Source organism: Sminthopsis crassicaudata, chromosome 3 (genome assembly GCF_048593235.1).
Source record: "Sminthopsis crassicaudata isolate SCR6 chromosome 3, ASM4859323v1, whole genome shotgun sequence".
NCBI lineage: Eukaryota > Metazoa > Chordata > Mammalia > Dasyuromorphia > Dasyuridae > Sminthopsis > Sminthopsis crassicaudata.
In genome coordinates, this window is record NC_133619.1 from 169543938 (window position 1) to 169564622 (window position 20685).

General features: G+C 30.5%; 1 protein-coding gene across 1 annotated transcript in view; it reads right to left on the minus strand.

Annotated features, from left to right (window-relative positions):
* The window catches only part of ANKRD10 (ankyrin repeat domain 10), a 55858-nt gene that overhangs the window by 22036 nt on the left and 13137 nt on the right, over nt 1-20685 (minus strand). Inside the window, exons 3-4 of the mRNA XM_074299546.1 lie at nt 20121-20212; nt 5781-6016 (exon numbers count right to left, since the gene is read on the minus strand). Coding sequence (XP_074155647.1) covers nt 5781-6016; nt 20121-20212 — 328 coding nt within the window. The remainder of the gene's footprint in view (nt 1-5780; nt 6017-20120; nt 20213-20685) is intronic.

Sequence of the window (20685 nt, forward strand, 5' to 3'; positions counted from 1 at the left end):
CTTACAAGCAAAATGGCAAGTATTTATATAATGGAGGAAAAAGGGATCACTATTTGAGAGCATCCTAAACAAAATCTCATTCTAATAAGTATTAAAAATACTTGTACTTGTTTGAAGTACAAACTTGGCTGTTTGAATATTTATTATAGCTTAAGTGTATTACTTTCTTTAGCATGACTATTCTCTATCCATTTATGTTAGAATAACTCAAAATCAATTTCTTCATAAACATAAATATAAATTTTATTTATTCTTGGCAAGTGACATAGGAGCTTTTATATTTAGTATGTAATTATCAACTTGGATAACAGTTCATTTGAATGAATTAAGAATGAGAAGTAACTTGAAAATGACAGAAAAACATAACCATGATTTTCATCCTTACATATTCAAATGACAAATTAAAGCAAATGTTTCAGTTATATTATATTGGAAAAGAACTGTGATGGCATAAACAAATTTTGGAAAAATATTTGGCTTATTTCAGCTAAAATTCTTAATTTTTTTGAATATCTTTAAGTTCCATTTTGTACATCTATATACACAGTAAAAGCCCAATATTTCCTTTTCCTCTATAACTGATTCCATTGAAAGAAAATTACAGAGCTGCTGCAAATCTAGGAAATTTCAAGTAAACAGAAAACTAAAGTTAACGGATAAAGAAAACAAGCAACAGTAATATTGCATTGCATAATATGAATTATATGTGTATCATATTACATAAATGAATTTGGAACAAGCATAAGTCTTTTGGACTATTACAAAGTAGTCTATTCAAAGCAGTTATTTGAATTTCATATCTACAATATAAAAACTCACCTTTTAAAATTAGAGAAATTAAGTCTTCACGGGGAAAAATGGAGATTAAAGATCTGAAACTGAAGTTCTACAGTATTTACAATGAGACATTAAATATGACAAAATCACAGGTGTTTCTCAGGTCACTTAAGATGCTTGGCCAAATTCTTATCAAGTTGAACTTTTGCTAAGGTGCTATACAAAACCTGGGTCCTGATTCATTTACAGTTTATATTCATCCAGAAATAGCTCTTTTAAAAAAAATACTAAGAAATACCTTTCCCATAAAATATACATTGGACTAAATGCCCTCTGAAGTCTGAGTGCTGTAAAAATTACTTTGATATGAACATTTTTCTTAGGTCATTTTAAAGACTCCCAAAGGAGCAATTTAACTCAGGAGTTAATTAGGCCTGGGATCCATCTTTGTTTTGCTTCTTCACACTGATTTCGGTATTTGGGAGGAATCTTCTAATTCCTCTGAACCTCACTGTCCTCATCTGTAATATGAGGGGATTAGAAGTAGATCTCTACATTGATACTTTCTTAAGGTATATAATAATCCTTCTATAGCTGATAATATTTCTGAACTTGATAAGTGTTTCCTATGTAAACTACTTTGATTCCTCTTCTCCATAGTAGACTTTTCATATGTGTTTGAATGTTTCCTAAAATTAGTTATTCTTGAAAGACTTGGTCAACTTAACCTGAAGAGACATAATTTTTAAAATCCATTCATAAAAATGGAGAGATCAGAATTAGAGGAGAAACTAGGAACTCAAAATATACCTCAAAAAGCTAAAAATAGGAATAAAACACATTTAAATTCTATCTTAACTTGAAATCCATTTTAGAAACTTGTTCTACTGCATGTTTAACATCGCTACAATTTGGTATTAAATCATTCAACTCAAAATTTTTTTATTTTAAAAATTATGTTGTAGCAATAAATCTATATAAATCAAGGCTTGAGTATTTTACCAAGAAAAAAAAATGAAGAACCACACCCCAAGCTATCATTGGAGAACACATACACACTTAAGGTACTAAAATAAAAATTAAAAAATTAGTTGTCATAAGAAAAAAGAAATATAGTTGAGATCAAACAATAAAAGACAAAACAAGAATAAGGATTCTAGCACATATTAACCATAAAGAATTCTAGAAAACATTAGGAAAAAAACAAACAGGATTTCTCCAAGTGAAAACTGTATCAGACTACTTTTAACCAAGTAATATAGCTTAAGGCCAAATTATGATTGGTACCTTTTTTTTTTCATATCTGATTTGCGACTGTTGACCATATACATGATATAATTATTTAATGTTTCTGTAAATACAATGAAGCACTTAATAAGTGTTCTGAGTATATATGCTACTCTTTTGTGAATGATCAAATGACTGCTTGCAAGAATGGTTGTTGTCCAGTCTCAAAGATCAAAATGATCTCACTATGACAGAGTTGGATTACAGTGTCCAACTGTGGCTGATCAACCACTAAAAGCTCAGAATGAACATTTGAGTCGGATGCTTTTAACTGTGCATCTCATATTTCTTCTGAGTTAATTCAATTCTGCTTTGCTCATAGAGCGTCACACCTTCTCATGAGGCCACACCAGGCTAAGCGGTCCTGTGCCAGTGTTTCCTGTATTATAAACAGATTTTCTTGAGACCTCGAATGCCCTTACATCACTTTTTCTGGTCATCCTGTGAGGGTTTGCCTTGTGTGAGTTCTCCATAAAAATAACCTTTTTGGCAAGCTTACATTTGGGATTCAAACAATTTGACCAGTCCAAGGGAGTTGTGCTCTCTGTAGTAGAATTGGAATACGTGGCAGCTTGGTTCAAGAAAGGACCTTTTCACTTATGCACACATATATGTAATTGCTATTTGGTCCATTTCAAATATCTAAGTACCACTGTTTTGCCACTGGGCCTAACACGAGTCAATATTAACCTCAAAAAAGGAATAAGCTCCATTTTCCACATTCTAGCTACAGAATAAAGACCATTATCTTTGAGATCAGGCCCCCAATAAGTCATAGAATACATCAGAATATACCAGGGAACACCCTGCTTCTCCATCTCCTACAATTCCTAGGGAATTGAGGAAAACTAACATATTGGTTGGATATGGGCCCTTTATATATTAAAAAAAAAAATTAGGAAACTATCTTTGCCATTACCATCCCACCTATTGAATCTAATATAGATTTTAACATCTAGAATATCTATCTTTAAAAACCTGTCACTTGGATATGAGAATTTTGTACATGAGAGACCTAGGCTACAAAAAATAAGAATTAAAATGGGTAGAACTTAAGTAATTTTTCTTTTGTTTTGTTTTGTGGGAGAAAACTCCTATAACTCAGAAAATAGTTGGAATCCAGTTCACTAATTTAATCTACAATACTAAGTGACCCTTCAAATACTAATGAGAAAATAGTTAAGGATTCTTAAATTCAAGCTGTTTAAATGACAATTGAGCTATACAAAACCTATTTCACAGTAATCTCCTAGATGAATTACAATAAAGATTTATTTACAACCTAACTAGCCATTTCTCCTATACTTTTAAAAGGCTTAGGATAAGCAGTCAAAATCTCATTAATTTTTAAATGATTAAAATTTTTAAATAAATTTGTTAGTGACAATCCATGCCATACTTAAAGTAGATTTTTAAGAATCACTAAGTCTAAGGAATAAAGAACTTAGAAATCAGGTAATCCAAACTTCTACTGATGCAGAATTTCCCCTTTACAAAATTAACCCTTTGTCAGAGAACTCATAATCATAACTTTTTTTTGTTCAATTCACTAGTTAATAAACATTTATTTTTATCTTCAAAGAACGGACATTCTAGTGGAGAGAAACATATACACAATTAAGTAAATTATTTCTTGTCATTTGAATATTCGAATTCAGATTCATTGGTGTAGGGAACTCTTGGCATGTTTCTTCAGAAACTCCCTTTACAAAGGTAGACCATCAATTCTTCTGAAACTGACAGTCTTACAAGGTTGCTTGGGGCAGAGGGAAGTTAAGTGACTTGCCCAGGGTCACAAAGAAAATATGTATTACAAACAGGACTTTAAACCAGATCTTCCTGATTGAGCTTGCATCGCTACCATTCCATGTTGCAAAAACAAATATACACATAGATACAAATCAATCTAGAAACAGATTCAGATTATTAAGGTCTTTATGTTAGAGGAAAAAAATATATTTTTTCCTGGAAGCAATAGAAAATCAAGGAAAATCCCTAAGTAGGAAGTACCATGGTGAGATATATGCTTTAGGAATATCCATTTGGAAGTCAAGTATAAGAAGGAATGGGACAGGCTGGATGCAGGGAGGCTAACTACCATGTCTTTCTTTTTTTTTTTTTTTTTGGCTGAGGTAATTGGGGTTAAATGACTTGCCCAGGCTCACACAGCTAGGAAGGGTTAAGTGTCTGAGGCTAGATTTGATTCAGAGCTGGTGCTCTATCTACTGCGCCACCTAGCCGCGCCTCTAGTATGTCAATAATATAAGTGAAGAGTGATGATCCTGTTGGTTTCTTTCTGCAAACCAACATTCTTTGATACTGGTTCTGTTCTCTTGTATTATGCCAAAGGAAGGGACAAAAAAGTTTACTCAAGATCTACACTATATGATTTATAGATTAGTGCCCTAAATGGAACTTGATATTAAATCATCTTTCTATTTTTTATATATGACTCCAGTTAAAATATTGGGATTATGTAAATCCTTTCCACCCAATTAATGTCCTCTCCAAATTGTCACCTGGAACAAATATGCAGGTTTGCTTCCCAATGCATAGATTCCATAAATGAAATTTGAAGTGTCATTAGTTTTTAGAACAATATCACCACGCTAGGTAATTCATATCAATCTAACAGCAAAGAACACAGATATTCCATTTACTTTTTTTTGTTAAAGCAATTGAGGTTAAGTCACTTGTCCAGGGTCATACAGCTAGTAACTTAAGTGCCTGAGACTAGACTTGAATTCAGGTCCTCCTGACTTAGGGGCCAGTTCTCTATTCACTGAGCCATCTAGTTGCCCCAAAGAATTGTTAATTATTTGCAGAATTTTATTTCTTTCTGATTTTCCATATTCCATATTTCTGAATTCTTATTCTATTATCGAATTATCAGCTATTTCCTTTCTAATTGTGGTAATTTTTTATCTTGGCTAATAAGTTTATGCTTAATTTATGATTTTAAAAAAAGTCACTATCTTATAGATACCATTTCATGTAGGCTAAAATACATTGGAACCAAATCTTTTTCAGAGAAGGACAGCACATACAAAAATACTAAAAAGGGAAGTTTACAATGGAAAATTAAGAAAAATAAAATGCTTGCATAGTTTACCTAAAGAATAGAGAAGAACAATTTATCAGAGAAAAAGGCTACTCACAACTGAGATTAGTTTATTTACCTTATAAATAAAAACTATGTTAATGACACACAGTGTGCCACAAACAGATCAGATCCATTTATGTATTTGTATACCTAAGGATCTCAAAATGGCCATATTACCACACTATCAGAAATTCTTTCCCAAAAAACTCAGTTAAGTCAAAAAAACAAATAAATCAGGCACAATGGCAGAATTTTTTAATAGTTATATTTCAAATACAAGTACAAGACAGAAAATGTTTCTAATTATCTATGTCACAATGCCCAGTAAACTTGAAGGGTAGCAAGATTACATTAACAATGGTTCTTCATCATGTTTTGAGAACGTTAAAATTGATCTCTCTCTCTTATCCCACCTTTTCATAAGAGGCCAGTCTTCACAGCTACATAGAAGAAAACTTGAAGGTAAACAAATGAGTGTTTCTTGGTGCATGATCTCCTTGTCTGTAAAGCTCCCAGAGAGCTTTTTGCCTTTATGGCTGAAATAAGTAAAATATGCAAAAAGAAAATATGTTCATTAAAACTAGTTTCTTCCCCACCTCTAAAGCAGTCTCACCTTCAGTTCTAGCCTTCTTTATTCCAGCAGACTCGACATCTTCAAAGGATCGCTTTCGATTTGTCCCACCACTACCATGATTAGGAAATGCATTCTGATGAACCCCATTTAAGGTGCCATTAGTATAAAAACGATTCAGATGACAATTCTGGAGGTTTAAGAGAAACTGGGCACATTCTTGAAAACCCTGGGTTTGTGCAATGTCTGCTGCTGTCAGGCCACTGGCATTTCTTAAGCTGCATGATACAAAGAAACTGAATTACATTCCATTAACAGTTTAACTTGGTTGCTGCTCCTGCTGTTCTTACTGACTAACTATCTGAAGGTGATATGAGAGAGACAGATAAAGACTATACAAATTTAAAGCAAATTTTCGTTAAAGAATAAGTAAATCATCTTAGTTCTTTAACTAACTTTTGCTCTCATATATCTGGTTTCTAAGCAAGATCTGGAAGACAGTGTATGAAGACAAAAGAAATCAATATTCTAAACTCCCTTTAAAAAGTTATATTCCTATTTAACATAAACAGCGTAATAAAATGCTTAATCTGAAGAATCAAAACTTTATACTAACTTCAGACTAAGCTTGAATTCTGAATTCCATCATCTGCCTATACTTATTTAATAATCCAATATTCTATCTTGAGTAAAAAGTTAATTATATAATCAAAACAAACATGTACTAGTAATTGTCCATGGCATTCATATAACAATTACTATTCTGTCTAATGGAAAAGCATTATTGATAAAGTTTAGGTCTACTCATAACAGATTTTATTAAAAATATGTGACACTATAAGTGGAAAGTAGGGGCATTACCTTGATACTGAAATTAGATATACTAATTATTTAAATATCCTTATGTATCATTTAGAAACCTAATCTAGCTTAGATGGTGAGAATTATCTTTGGAAAGTCTGCTTACTCATAATTTTTCTATGATAGAAAATACATGTATTACTTAAAAAAATCAAGACTTTGATGCTTCTTCAAAACACTAAAAGGTAAAATTATCTAATAATGACAGTTCAGATTGAAATATTAAGCAAAAACAAAGGTCTCGATAAGATGACTTTTGAGAAAAAAAAATCATTTTAAAATAGCAGTCAGGCAGTTTATATCAAATGAAAATTTAAGGACAAAACTATTCTATATTGAAGTTTGCCTGGAATATGAGAATATGTATTGCCTTGTAGGAGGTTAAAAAAAAAAAGCAAAAATTAATTAGCTGAAGGGTCAATTAGAGAATTATCTAATAAGTAAAAAACGAAACAAAACATAATTTCCATATCTACCCACTTCATGGTAGTGACAATTAAAAAGATCAAAGAGTAAGTACTACAACTTGAAATGTTTTAGATAAATTTTAAAGTCTTTCCATCTAAAATCATTTCCTAGAGTCACTAATAAAAATGAGAAATATCTTGAGACCAAATATCCTAAAGCCAAAGATCCAATAACAAAACAATTTCATGTGCATAGAAGACCATAAAATTTATATTATTCCTTTGTCAAACTTTTAAGAAATTATTCCAATAACTAAAAATTGAAAATTCTCCTCAAATATGAGATTACATCAGAAAACCCTGAGATCAAATTTAAGTATCAAAGTTTTATAAATACCAAAATCAAATGCTTTAGAGGAATCTCACCTTTTCAGATTTGTTCAAGTATAAAAATGAAAAGGCATAAATAAGAATTCTACAGAAAAAAAAAATCAACTTAAAAATTTCCAATTTCATGGTAAGGTTTACAAATGAAAACAAGTTTCACATGCCTACGATCACTGACAATTTCACTAACGATTATAAAATCTGATGAATATTATTCTAAAATTTAACATCTAAATTCAAGGTATGAATTAGATAAGCAAAAAAAAAATGAAGTAATGTCAGAATATCCTGGTGAATTGTATGGTACAAAGGGAATTATACAAAATGAAGTCCTTGACTGTACTTCAAAATAATAATACACTGGACTTAGGAAAGGCTGAAAGATGGGCAATATGACTAAGAATGTAAGAAAGGCAATGTATGAGTTAATATTAAAAAGATTAAAATTCCAGCTTGGAAAAATTGTGTAAAAAAGTCTATAAATATTGTAAACATTGGCTTGCTCCCAAGATCCAGAAATACAAGAATGCAGTGCCACACCCCACTAAAACCTGAGGACATACAAATTTAGAAGAAAAAGGGAAATATTACTATCTGGCATAGAAAGACCTTAGAACATATGTCCTAAAAAGTTATGTTAAAAATACAGATTTAAACAATTTAATAAAGCTCATTAAACAAAACCTATTTGAAGCAATCTTTGAGTTGTCAAATTGACACAAGGAAACACCATCTTACAAAATATCTGTCAATGCTTAAACAAAATCTTAGGCTAGATGGGTCATAAATTAGCCTGGTATGGTAATTCCCAGGTCTTTTAAAAGTGAAATTTAATATCTGAAAGAAAACAGTACTAATATATTTATTACCAGGAAGAAAAAATTCACTAAGATTGAGAGCAGAATGGTAAATGTTGAACTATTTTCCTATAGCCTTTTTTCTCCCTCAAAGGGAAAGGACATGTCATTACATTGTTTTCATAAAAAATAACATTAGCCATTATTTTTGATAATAAAATTAAGTTAGTCAAATTAGAAAGCTTAAATCATTCATTTCTTACAAAATTAAACTTTTAAGAAGATAAGAAAAGAATTAATAGAATTAAATAAGAATTTTGCTGGTTCCTAAATTACTTGTACATTTAAAAGAAAATTAATCAAAATGAATGGGCTCTATGAGCCAAAAATCAGGAAATAAGGGTTAAATTTTTTCTTTAGAAGATTTAAATTTCCCCAACTAAAAGGCAAACAGATAGCATTAGTACTCCAGAAGTACAGATTGGTGATAATATAGTTTGTATCACTAAATGTAAAATATTTTCTGTTATTTCTATGATAACTTCCCAGTTCATTATTTATTTATAACATTCAATAAAATCTATTGTTAGTCTTATTGTTTTGTCCTCTTGGATTGAGTAGAAGGCAGTATGGTATAGTGGAAAGAGAATTTGGACTTGGGAGTCAGAAAGACCTAAGTTTCAAATTCCATCTCTCATGCTAGGTAAAGTTAACTTCAGTTTTCTTATGTACGTACATAAGATATATGAAATAATGACTATCTGTGGTACCAATTCATTGAGCTATGAGGCTCAAAGAAATTAATATACAGACCGTGCACTCTTTAAACTTTAAAATGTCAGCTATTATTAATTTGGCAATCTATACACATCACACTTACCTAATTCTTCTATGTTACTTTTAAACTCTTTGCCCTTAATATGTACATATCTTAGCACTTTATTATATCAGCATGTAATTAATTGGGAATACTATCTTATTCACTAATTGCTTTACTTGTAAGTACTGTCTTCCCAATTAGCTTCCAAATTTCTTTGGAAAAGACCGTATCTTTTGTATCCCACAGGACTGGGCACAAAATTAAGTATTTATTAAACACGTAGTTTTTTCTTCTTTTAAGTTAACTACATTATCTAAGTGTTTTGACAGAGGTTTTATAATTTTTAAAAATTAAACTGCAGGTATAATTTATAATCTCAATTCTTAATTATGTCACAGAGGCTTATAATCTTTAATACCTCAGAAGTCTAGAGACAACAACAAATACTTATTGGTCATACTAAAGATTCCTATTTCTTTGGGCTTTTTTCTTTTAAGTGGATTAATATGCACTTTTAAAAATCACTGTAATGGTTTAAAATAAACCAGGTAAAATCATCTCATATTTTATTTTTAAGTTACTTCTGCAGTTATTTTCAAATGTTATTTTATGATGGATAAAAAAATGACAGCTTGAAATGAGTAATCAAAGTTGTAAAATGTTGTACCTTTGCAACCACCTAATCTAATTCTCCTTTTCAACTTAATTTTTTTTTTTAAATGCGACAACTGGGGCCCAAAGAAGTGAAATGTATTGCCTAAGACTACCAAAAGATGTAGCACAGGTGAAACCACAACTTTGGCACATTCCTGACTCCAGTCCAGTAATCTTTCTTCTACCCACTTCTCTCTTAAAATGCCATTTTTTCCCTCTTAAAAAGTCACAAAAATGTTCCTATAACTTTCTGTAATATGTTATGTGTTTCTTATATAATGATTCTGTATCCAAGCTTAATAACTTCTCTAAAACAGAAATATTGTCATGAAAATATATTCCAACTTAGAACTTAGTGTTAAGAAAACAAAGGCCCCTTTTGGATTAGATTCTGATAACAGAGCAAAAAGCAATTTAAAGATTGACTCATCTTTACAAAATTTGTTTTTTATTAAAGCTTTTAATCTACAAAACATATGCATGGGTAGTTTTTCAACACGGACCCTTGCAAAGCCTTCTGTTCCAAATTATCCCCTCTTCCTCCTCCTCCCCCCTTCCCAAGATGGCAGGTGTTCAATATATGCTTAACAAAGCTTTGGCTTAACAAGTCTCATAGAATACATTTCATTTCCAAAAGTAAAGCACTTAGTTATTTCAATTTAAAAACATTTATAATTATTCTAAAGATGATCTTGATATCTGTACACTTAAAAGTATAAAGAGGTATCTACTAAATTAATTTACTGTTTTCCAGATGTATTATGGTACTCCAAAGGGAAGTTAAAATTAATTGGAGCCATAGTGTTATACAAAAGCTTAATTTTTTTTTTCCCCAAGGACTATCTTTAATGACAACTGAAGTGATACTGAAATTAGACATATACTGTTCTAGAACTAGATCTCTAAAAAAAAATTTTAAGAAAAACATCTTGGACTTGACATGCCTCTTAAAAAATACCATCTGACTAGATGAAGATATATTCTGATTGAAGTGGATATCTTCAACATAAAGAAGATCTAACTCAGTTCCAGTTGATCAATGATGGACAGAAACAGCTACACCAGAGAAGGAACACTGGGAATTGAGTGTAAAATGTATGCACTATTGTCTTTCTACCCAGGTTACTTATACCTTCGGAATCCAATTCTTACCGTGCAATAAGAAATTTGGTTTTACACACATATAATGTATCTAGGTTATACTGTAACACATTTAATATGTATGGGATTGCCTATCATCTAGGGGAGGGAGGGGAAAATTTGGAAAAATGAATACAAGGGATAATGTTATAAAAAAGAAAATTACCCATGCATATGTACTGTCAAAAAAAATTATAATTATAAAATTAATTTTTAAAAAATGCAATCTGCCTTGGAGCTATGCAGCATTAAAATAAAATCTAAAAACTGTATTTAATAGACTATCTTAATTTTGGATTACAATTGAAAGTATTACATCTACTAGAACCACAGTATTTTTAGGATAAATAATAGTAACAGAGTAGTAACTTTTAGAAATAGTTGCTTGCGGGAGAGTTAGGTGGTGCAGTGGATAGAGCACCAGCCCTGAATTCAGGAGGACAAGAGTTCAAATCTGTCTAGTCTCAGACACTTAACACTTCCTAGCTGTGTGACCCTGAGCAAGTCACTTAATCCCAGCCTCAAAAAAAAAAAAAAAAAAAAAAAAAAAAAAAAAAAAAAAAGTTGCTTGAGATACAAATAAAAAAATGTATATGTTAATTTTTATCAGTATATCAGTATTTATTTTGAACATATACTTTTACTAAGACTGGTATGGCCATATTATGAACTATTTGAGTTAAGTATCTCAATCAAGGCCAACAATTTACTCCCTACATTTAGCTCTCTTAATTTCTCTACATTTGTTCTATGTAAAAATAAGAAAACAATAGGAAGAATTAACTTATATTAGTGTTAACTACACTGCTCAATTTCAAATACATACTGATTATGTTATTTACATGGAAAAGTTGGTATTTGGACACACTAATAAAAAGTTAAACAAGGCTTTGTTCACTTAAAATTGGGAGTTAAAATAATAAGTTTTTTAAAAAATCCTTTTAATTAAAAAAAAAGTACCTTGCCAGCAATTCTTCTTTATATTTTCCACTTATAGTGCCACAAGAATAAAGGTGATAAATGAATAGGCTCTTCTATAAAGAAAAACCAAGTTTTTTTCAGCATTTTTTTTTAAACTCGGTATTTACAAGAAAATTTCTGAAAAAGCTTTTTTTTTTTTTTTGAAAATCTGAAGTTTCACATCACCTTCAGTCATGTTTTCTTTTTGTAATGCCATGTGACAATATAAAATAAACCACATCTTTTTGAATATCAACGTAATATTTCTGTTAAATACTGATCTCAACTTAACTATTGTTAGTTTAGTTTATAATAAAGGTAGATATCATAAATTAGGGTAAGCAAAGCATGCAAATCTAAAGATTCTATATCTGAATTCCTAGATTAGCATTAAAACCAATCACCGCAACAAATACCTCAACAGTATGCCTTGTGTGGAGAAAGGAAGCGATACTGAACATTCAATGCCACAACTGTAAGGTTTTCGGAGAAGCACCTGTGGCAGTTTCAGCAGTTTCTATATGGAATGCTCCCCCTTTCTAGGATTACTTGAAAAAATCAAGTCAATTCGAATTACGTAGCTGTAAAACATTGACATGTGTAGTTTTTACAGTTTCAGAATCTTCTGTTTGATTTAAAACGGGCAAGGGTTCATAAAACAGGAAACTTATATCATAAGGGATCACATATTTGCAGGCAACATTTAGATTAAAAAATACATATACATACATAAGGTGCAGGAGCACATTATTCATTGCTTTTAAGCCATTGTCATGTGACCACCTTAACCATGAGATACTGTGACAGGATACTGTCTTTTAATAACGATATATATATTTTTTTTAGCATGAAGCCAATTTAAGTCTGTCAATATTCCGATAAAATTTAACAGTATGGACTAAAAGCCATTAGTCAACTCACGATTCTGGTAACTTTATAATTTGGTTTGCTGTATCTCAAATACATTAGTAACTATTCCTAGACAAAAATAAGCAAATACATGGAATCATTAAAAAAAAGATCAAAACATTATATGTCTAATATGTACAGACACAAATATTAACATACTAGTAAATTTCTTCAGTAAAATAATTTGAAAAGTACATGTATATAAATATATATTATGTATATATTTTAACCCTTTGGTATCCAAATAAAAATACTGAAATAGGTATGAAGAATTTCTCACATACATATTCCTTAGGTAACAGTTTATAAGAAGAAAATACACATTTACAAAGTTTCTACCTAAAAGACGCTTGGTGCCAAGTTTTCATTTCAAATTTGAGATAACAAAGTTGATTTTGTAATGCAACTGTTTGAAGCCAAATTAGGTTTGCCTTCTGTTAAAATACTTGAAGTATTTGTTACTCCATTAATAAGGGGTCCAGTCTACCAAAACATTATGCCTTTGTAGACAAGTTATTAAAATTTTGCTTAGTTAATAGACTCTAATTAGATTATTTCTACTGCTGTGGATAATTTCAATGGTGACAAGATATAAAATAGCATTCTCTATTTTATAATTCAGAGTTTTTCAGGAGATAATATCTAGATCAAGAACCTTCATTTAGAAGCAAGACTTATAGAGCATAAAAACCTGTGAATTATTCCAGATGAGTGAAAAACTTCCACCTCAAGCCAACAAATAATAGGAAGAATTAACTTATATTAGTGTTAACTACACTGCGTCAATTTCAGGACCCAAAAATACATACTGATTATGTTATTTACATGGAAAAGTTCTAAATTCTAAATGGAACTATTAAAAATAGAATACTGCCATCTTAGTTTTCTCACACCTTGCATGATAATTCCTTAATATGCAAGCCTTCATTCTGATAGTAAGTAAAATATTTTAAAGAGCATGGAAATCAGAATTAGGAAAATTTAAAAAGAGAAAAGCTGGAAATAATCAACAATTTGAAAAATATTAGGTATCCATTTAAGAATCTGGCTAGATACTAGTGATACACAAACAAAAAATATGCCTCTCCTAACTTTTAAGCAACTTACATTCTACTGGGAGATGGGGGGGAGAAGAAAAAAAGGCCAGGAATACAAAGAAAAAAAGAAAAGAATATGAAACTAGAGTTAAGTGAGGTAAAGGAAAGGCTTCTTGTACAGTATGGCATCTAAGTTGAGCCTTAGATTTTAAAGGTAGAGGTAAAGATGGGATATAGTCTAAGTATGGAAATGGTATATCATGGATAACAATATTAACTAAGTCTGGAAAGGGAGGCTAGCAATTTAAAAAGACTTTAAATACCAAGCTGATTTTCCATTTCCTCCTTAAAGGCTATTAAATATTCATGAATAGGTCACACAATCAGACCTGTGTTTTGAATTACTTCAGCAGTTATGGATTAGTTGGATTAAAGAGTAGGGAGACTCTAAGCAGGGAAAAACCATCTAGAAAGCTACCATAGTTGTCCAGTTTGGATGTGAACTACAGTAATGGCTATGAGGATAGAAATGGGCAAAAAAAAGACATTGTGAGGGTGAATAAATAAAACTGGCAATTGACTTCTTTCAAGATAGAAGGGTTCATGGAGCAAGAGTCAAAACCAAGGATGATTTTATAGTTACAAACCTGAGTGACTGAAAGGATGTTATCTACAACAGAAATACTAAAGAGTTGATAAAGACTGGGTTTGGTGAGGGAAGAAAATAAGTTGCAGACAAGATAAATTTGAGATGTATTGAATTTAACTATAACTTGGAGAGCTACTTGGAGAGAAATTCTAGTTGAACTCATGGGAGCTAATGAGACTACTAAGAAAATAGAAGAGAGGGTAGGAAATCAGATATCTCAACCAAGGAAACTGAGAAGGCATGGTTAGATAGGTGGGAAGAGACCTGTGTCACAATGGCTAAGGGAGGAAAGAATATACAATAGAAAAAATTGGTCAACAGTATCAAAAACTGAGAAGTCAAGGGAAATTAGGACTGAAGAAAGATCACTAGGTTTCACAGTCAAAGAGATTACTGGTAATGATCAAGAGATCAATTTCAGTTGAATAATACGGCTAAAAGCCACCATGTGGAATGGGGTAAAGAAAGAAGAGGCAGCAAGCTCAAATAGTTCTAGGAGCTTATTAGTTAAAAAGACATGGTAAATAGAATAGTTTAAAGAACATCAAGATCAAGTGAAATATATCTGACCCCTCCCCCTCAACAAGCAGCAACAATGAAGCTATTGCTATTATTAGTAATGACAACATCCACATAGTGCTTTAACATTCAAAAAAGCACTTTTATCATTATCTCATTTGGTCCTCAAAACAGTTCCCAGAAGTATGTGCTACTGGAATAGAGTTATTTCACAAATGAGGTTCAAACAAAAACATGACTTAGCCAAGTCCCATAGCTGCTCAATAGAATTCAAACTCCAGTTTCCCTTTTTCCCTTATATGTTGCCTCAAGTACAAGGACACAATGAAGACTGGTATAAATCTTCATTAAAGAGCTAAAGTCCTGGAAATCTGGTAAAAAGGACCAAGGACATAAGAAGGGCTGGCCTTAGCAAAGAGGAGGACCATTTCTTTCTTAGAGACTGGAACTAAGAAATGGAAAACAGTGTATGGTATATTAGAATTTTGAAGTAAGGAATAAGAAAAAAATAGAAAATTTGATTAATGACCTCAATGATTTCTATAAAGTACAATGTCCATACATTGTACTTTATAGAAATCATTGAGGTTGCAGATAAATAATAATACCTCCCCCAAAATAAATTTGATTAAACACATTATTTAATTGAATAATCACTGCAGAAAATCTTTAAGTATCATGTGCATTAAGTAAAAATTTACCCAAATCACTAAAATACTGATCCTAAAGGAAGACAGGCAAAAGATATTACTTTTATTTAAAACCATCAAGATCCATCACTGAAAGATTAAAAATTAAAATAATAAAGAAAAATCTAATAAACATATCATTATTTTACAAATGAAATGGCCATATCTCACATACTCAAATTTTTAGATAATGCAGCCATTCAAAATTTTTCAATACCCAGCATTTAAGTAGAACCAATTCAAGTCAGTCATTTAAATTGCATAATACTGGATAGAACAATTTCAAACCTTTATTTTCTTTTTATTACAAAGCACACCTGCTATATACAACCTAAATGATATTAGAAAAATATTTATAGAGAACATACCTCAAAGTATCTGACTCTGAATTTCTAAATTTATGTGGAGAAATATTACCTTATAATATTCAGGAAGCAGGGGGTGGTTTGTGATTTCTTTAGTATGCATAGGCCACTCTGAATAAGGAAACTCCTTTTCCAAACTGTATAGACACCATTTATAACATAACTTTGGTAAGTCCATTATATATATATTTTTTACAATAAGTAAACTTTAAAAAAAAATGGCCACTGATGTATTGTAATCTCCTATATATCTGAAATTATAAAGTACTGTCTCTTAAGGTGAAGAGTACAATTTTTCAAAGCACACAAAACATTTTTTAAATGATAAAAGATCTTTAAATGCTTTAGTTTCCTTAGCACCCAGTAAACTTTCATATAGCCTACTTACAATGTCTAAAAAAATTCATAAACAACAAAAAAAAAATCAAGTAGAAGAAGAATAACACAATTTATATTCCAGTTTTAAATGATAGCTGCCTTTATTTGTAGCTATGGGATACAAATTTGGGACAGATTATGCCAAAAAATTTAAAGACATAGCACCTTTTAATACCTGAATGTAGCGGAACCAAGATTTTCGTGCTACAACTCAGGTCTCTCAAATGAAGTTAAAATAGACACTGTGTTCCTCAACTCTACCAACACTCCACTTATTTTAAGCAAAATATAAATCAACAAAATTGTGTACAATAACTTTGACAGTCCACTAAAGTTTGGTTTATAAGGATTCTACGGTATTAAATCACTTGGGAAAAATAATCCTAAAATATTTGCTTTGCAAAATTGTTTAAATGTGTATTCTACTAATATTTTTAACACTGAACTACCAGTGTCAAGATAACATACAGTTTAGATTTATTTAATCAAAGTTTAGCTATCTTGACTATATTTGGGGTACCTTATGGCTAGCAAACATAATTCACAAGACTCACATAGGAAAAAATTTGCCTCATGGCTCATTCTGAATGTTTTATTCTTTATAATGGGGAAGACTAGCCACCATGTAGGAGTAAAAAGTCCTATAAATTCAGGTGTATCCTACTTTATTTCCATTCAGAAAATCTAAAAATTAAGCCAGTAGGTTAACTGTTTCCTCCTGAAGAGAAAGAAAATGCGGTCAAGATTTGGTTGTACTTTATTAAAACTATGGATACTCAAAAAGGTATTAAGTTTTTTTCCCTCTCTATTATCAGAGGGTAGCTATTTAAAAGATCAGAGAACAAAGAAAAAGATGCTTTACTTTTATCAATCTCCCTATTATGAGATACACTCTGAAAATATTGATATTTAAATAGTAGTAGTTTAAAAGTTTGAAATAACTCTACATAAACAAATATAGTTAAACATTAAAATACACAACCTAAATGATAGTAGAAAAATATTTATAGAGAACATACCTCAAAGTATCTGACCCTGAATTTCTAAATTTATGTGGAGAAATACATTATAATATTCAGGATCAGGGGGTGGTTCGTGATTTCTTTAGTATGTATAGGCCACTCTCAGTAAGGAAAACTCCTTATTCCAAATTGTATAGACACCATTTTTAACATAACTTTGGTAAGCCCATTATATTTTTTGAGCCTGAAAAATTTTTTATCTCAAAAGAAAAAGAAAACATGGCACCAAAAATTACAATTAACAAGCAAATGAAAAAATAAAAGTCCAATTAACATACTCACGTGTGGTGCTAGAAAATTTAATACGATGCACGGCAGTTGATATGCGTTATCTTATAGTTGCAACCTACATTAACAGGTAAGTTATATAGCAACATTCTATCCACAAGTACTTGGTAGTTTCCTATTCGACCTTTATGGAATCTACCTGGTGATCCGTAAAACACGTTATTTTAAGGTCATGGATATTCACAAGAAAGCAAAACTGTAATGAAATAAAGAAACTTACTTTTTCCATGTTTAAAAAAAAAAAAAAAAGACCTAAACACTTGCCTAAATATTAAAGAAGGAAAAAGAATAAATATAATTTAGCCCATTATGTACAGGAAAATAATAAAATAAAAGCTTCCAAGTTAATCCATTCTATTGTAATGTTCTTAAATTTTAATTGAATAGCCCATTTTAATCTTCATGTTAAAATAGAATTATACATAAATATTTAATAGTTGATCTATTACAGATATTATGAATTTCAATATACCACAGTTCGGGTACAAAAACTACAAAAATAAAAAAAATTGTGGAATGAAAAAACAAAAATCAATAAATAATTTCCTAATTAACTTACTGATAAAAATAGTTTTAAGAATTATTTGGGAATTTCAAGGTTTTATTCCAAGGAATTATGCCGATTAAAAACCCAGAAATTATGCCATAAAACTTTTATAGGAAAAAAAAATCATTTTTGGATAGTTTCTCATTCAGATTAAGTACTTTTCATTAAAAAAAAAAAAAAAAAAAAGCATTTAATCAAGGAAATCACTACAATGAAGGTTTCATTGTGAGAAGGAAAAAACAAACTAGTAGTTGAAGCCATGTACAATCAGACTACAGTGATAGTGAAGGGGAAGAGACACCTGAAGATCCTGGAATGAAGGAAAAAACTGCAAATAATCTACAGACAAAATAAATATTGGAAGAATTCAAACTATTAAACTATTAAAATATGAGATGCCAAAAGCTAATAAAATAATTAAATAAAAATATTCAAAGAAAAACTAAAGGCATCAAACTACGAGTTTTATGGGTTTTTAAAAATAATTTCAATAAGTGACTATATGAAGTAATAATTACAAAAATACTTATTCTATAAATTATTTTATAATCGTCATAGATTCTACCTATTAATATTATTCCTAAAATTACACAGTGGAAGCATATGAATAATCTGCATTTATATTTAAGATGAAAGGTAAATTTTAACCATAACTATAAATAACCCTTTTAAAGTTGTTTTTTAAAGGGGACATTTTTTTAAAAAAATGGATTTCATGGGAACACGTTGCTTCAGAAAAAAAATTACATAGCTACTTCCTGAATAGAATGCTACTTAAAAGAAAACTTAGCTAAGTAAGTAGCTGTAGGTCAAATTTCAGTATGACGACTAATAACATTTCTATGATTCAACACAAACCATACTAGAATATGAAGTTTTGCTTTCCTGACAACATCCATAGCAAAAATTACTTTAAGGTAGATCTTTGTAACTGAGGCAAAAGCCAACAGTAAAATGGAAACCAAAGGGTTAAACAAAGTTAGAGAGATGTAACTTATTTCACTCAAAGGCCAAATTTTCATTTCTCCAATTAGGAAAGTTTGAAACTAATTTTACTAAAAATATTTTAAACTAATTCAATAAATTATAATAAAGAAAAGCCAATAGTTATTCTGGTTATAATAAGCTATATAGCTCACATTTGACTAAGGTTGACAGCTGTATCCATTTTGTTAATGCTGTAAATTGCAGAAGTACAAAATTTTAATTAAAAAATTAACTTCTAAAAAGTTAACACAGTACAAATATACTAGTAGTCAACACCCAAAATACATGACAAATGCAAGGCTATCTAATAATATCTGTGTACAAGTCCTATGCTCTCAGTGTATTTTAAGATACACTAAAGCACCAAAAATTTTCTATGTAGACCTATAAGGAAGTTTGTGTTAAAATTTTAAATCATAATGTTAACACTGTGTTAATACCCAATAAATTTTATGAGTGTTTGTGTATATATATAAAAATATACATGTGTATACAGTTCCTCTAAGGAGCTGAAAAAAAGAAAGTTAAAACTTTTTTTTCCAAGTCTTTTTTTTTTTTTTTTTTTAATTAAAGCCTATGTAGAAATCATTTCCTAAGATGAGAACACATACAGGGATTTTGTGACTTTAGAATCGAGCTTTAGATCCAGCCTCTTATAGAAAAGGCTGAGAAACAAATATTAACTTGTATAAGGCCACATGTCATGCAGATCTAAGAACTTTGTAAGTCAGTGTATTTTCCACAGCACTACACTGTCTCTCACCATACAATTATATGTGAAGCCAAAACAAAGCTAAACTCTTTTATCTGCTGGTGCTTATCAGCAGAAAATTTTGCTTCCTATCAGAGGTTATTAACTGTTAAAGAACCACTTTTAAAATATTAAGTGTCTTATTCTAGTGGTTATTTTTAATAAAGTCTACTCTGAATTATATTGTTTCACAATTAAAAAACAAAATCACTTACTCGATTTGAGCTCCATTAGCCACAAGAGCACTTATAGAATCCATACTACCAGAACGTGCAGCTTTATGAATAGGAGTTTCACCCTCACAATCCTGCAAATAAAAGTAGCTATTTTTTAGTTATACTCATTCAATAAACAGTGTGCTGTTGCAAAGAGAATGCTGTTAGCCAAATTTTAAAGAAAAAAAAAAAAAAGGATCCTTTTATTGGAATTCAAAATTTATCTTTAAAAACAAAAAAAGTAAAATAAATCTAGGAGCAGAGGAAAATGTCTTTTTAAAATTACAAAACAAAAAATCCCAAATAAACTTTAACCAGGTGTCAATAATCCTTGAAAAAAAAAGTTTGGGTCACCAGTAGAGGAAACAATAACTGTATAATATTTCTGCTTTCTTTTTTTGCTGTAGTACTTCATGATCTAGCTTTTATCTTTCCTGCCTTCTTATCCTTTCAGTCCAGCCACCTGTCTTACTGCTGTTCCTCACATGTAATACTATCATCTCTGGTGCCATGACAATGGCTGTCCTCCCTACAAGGGATTCTCTCATCTGACAGAACCCTGACT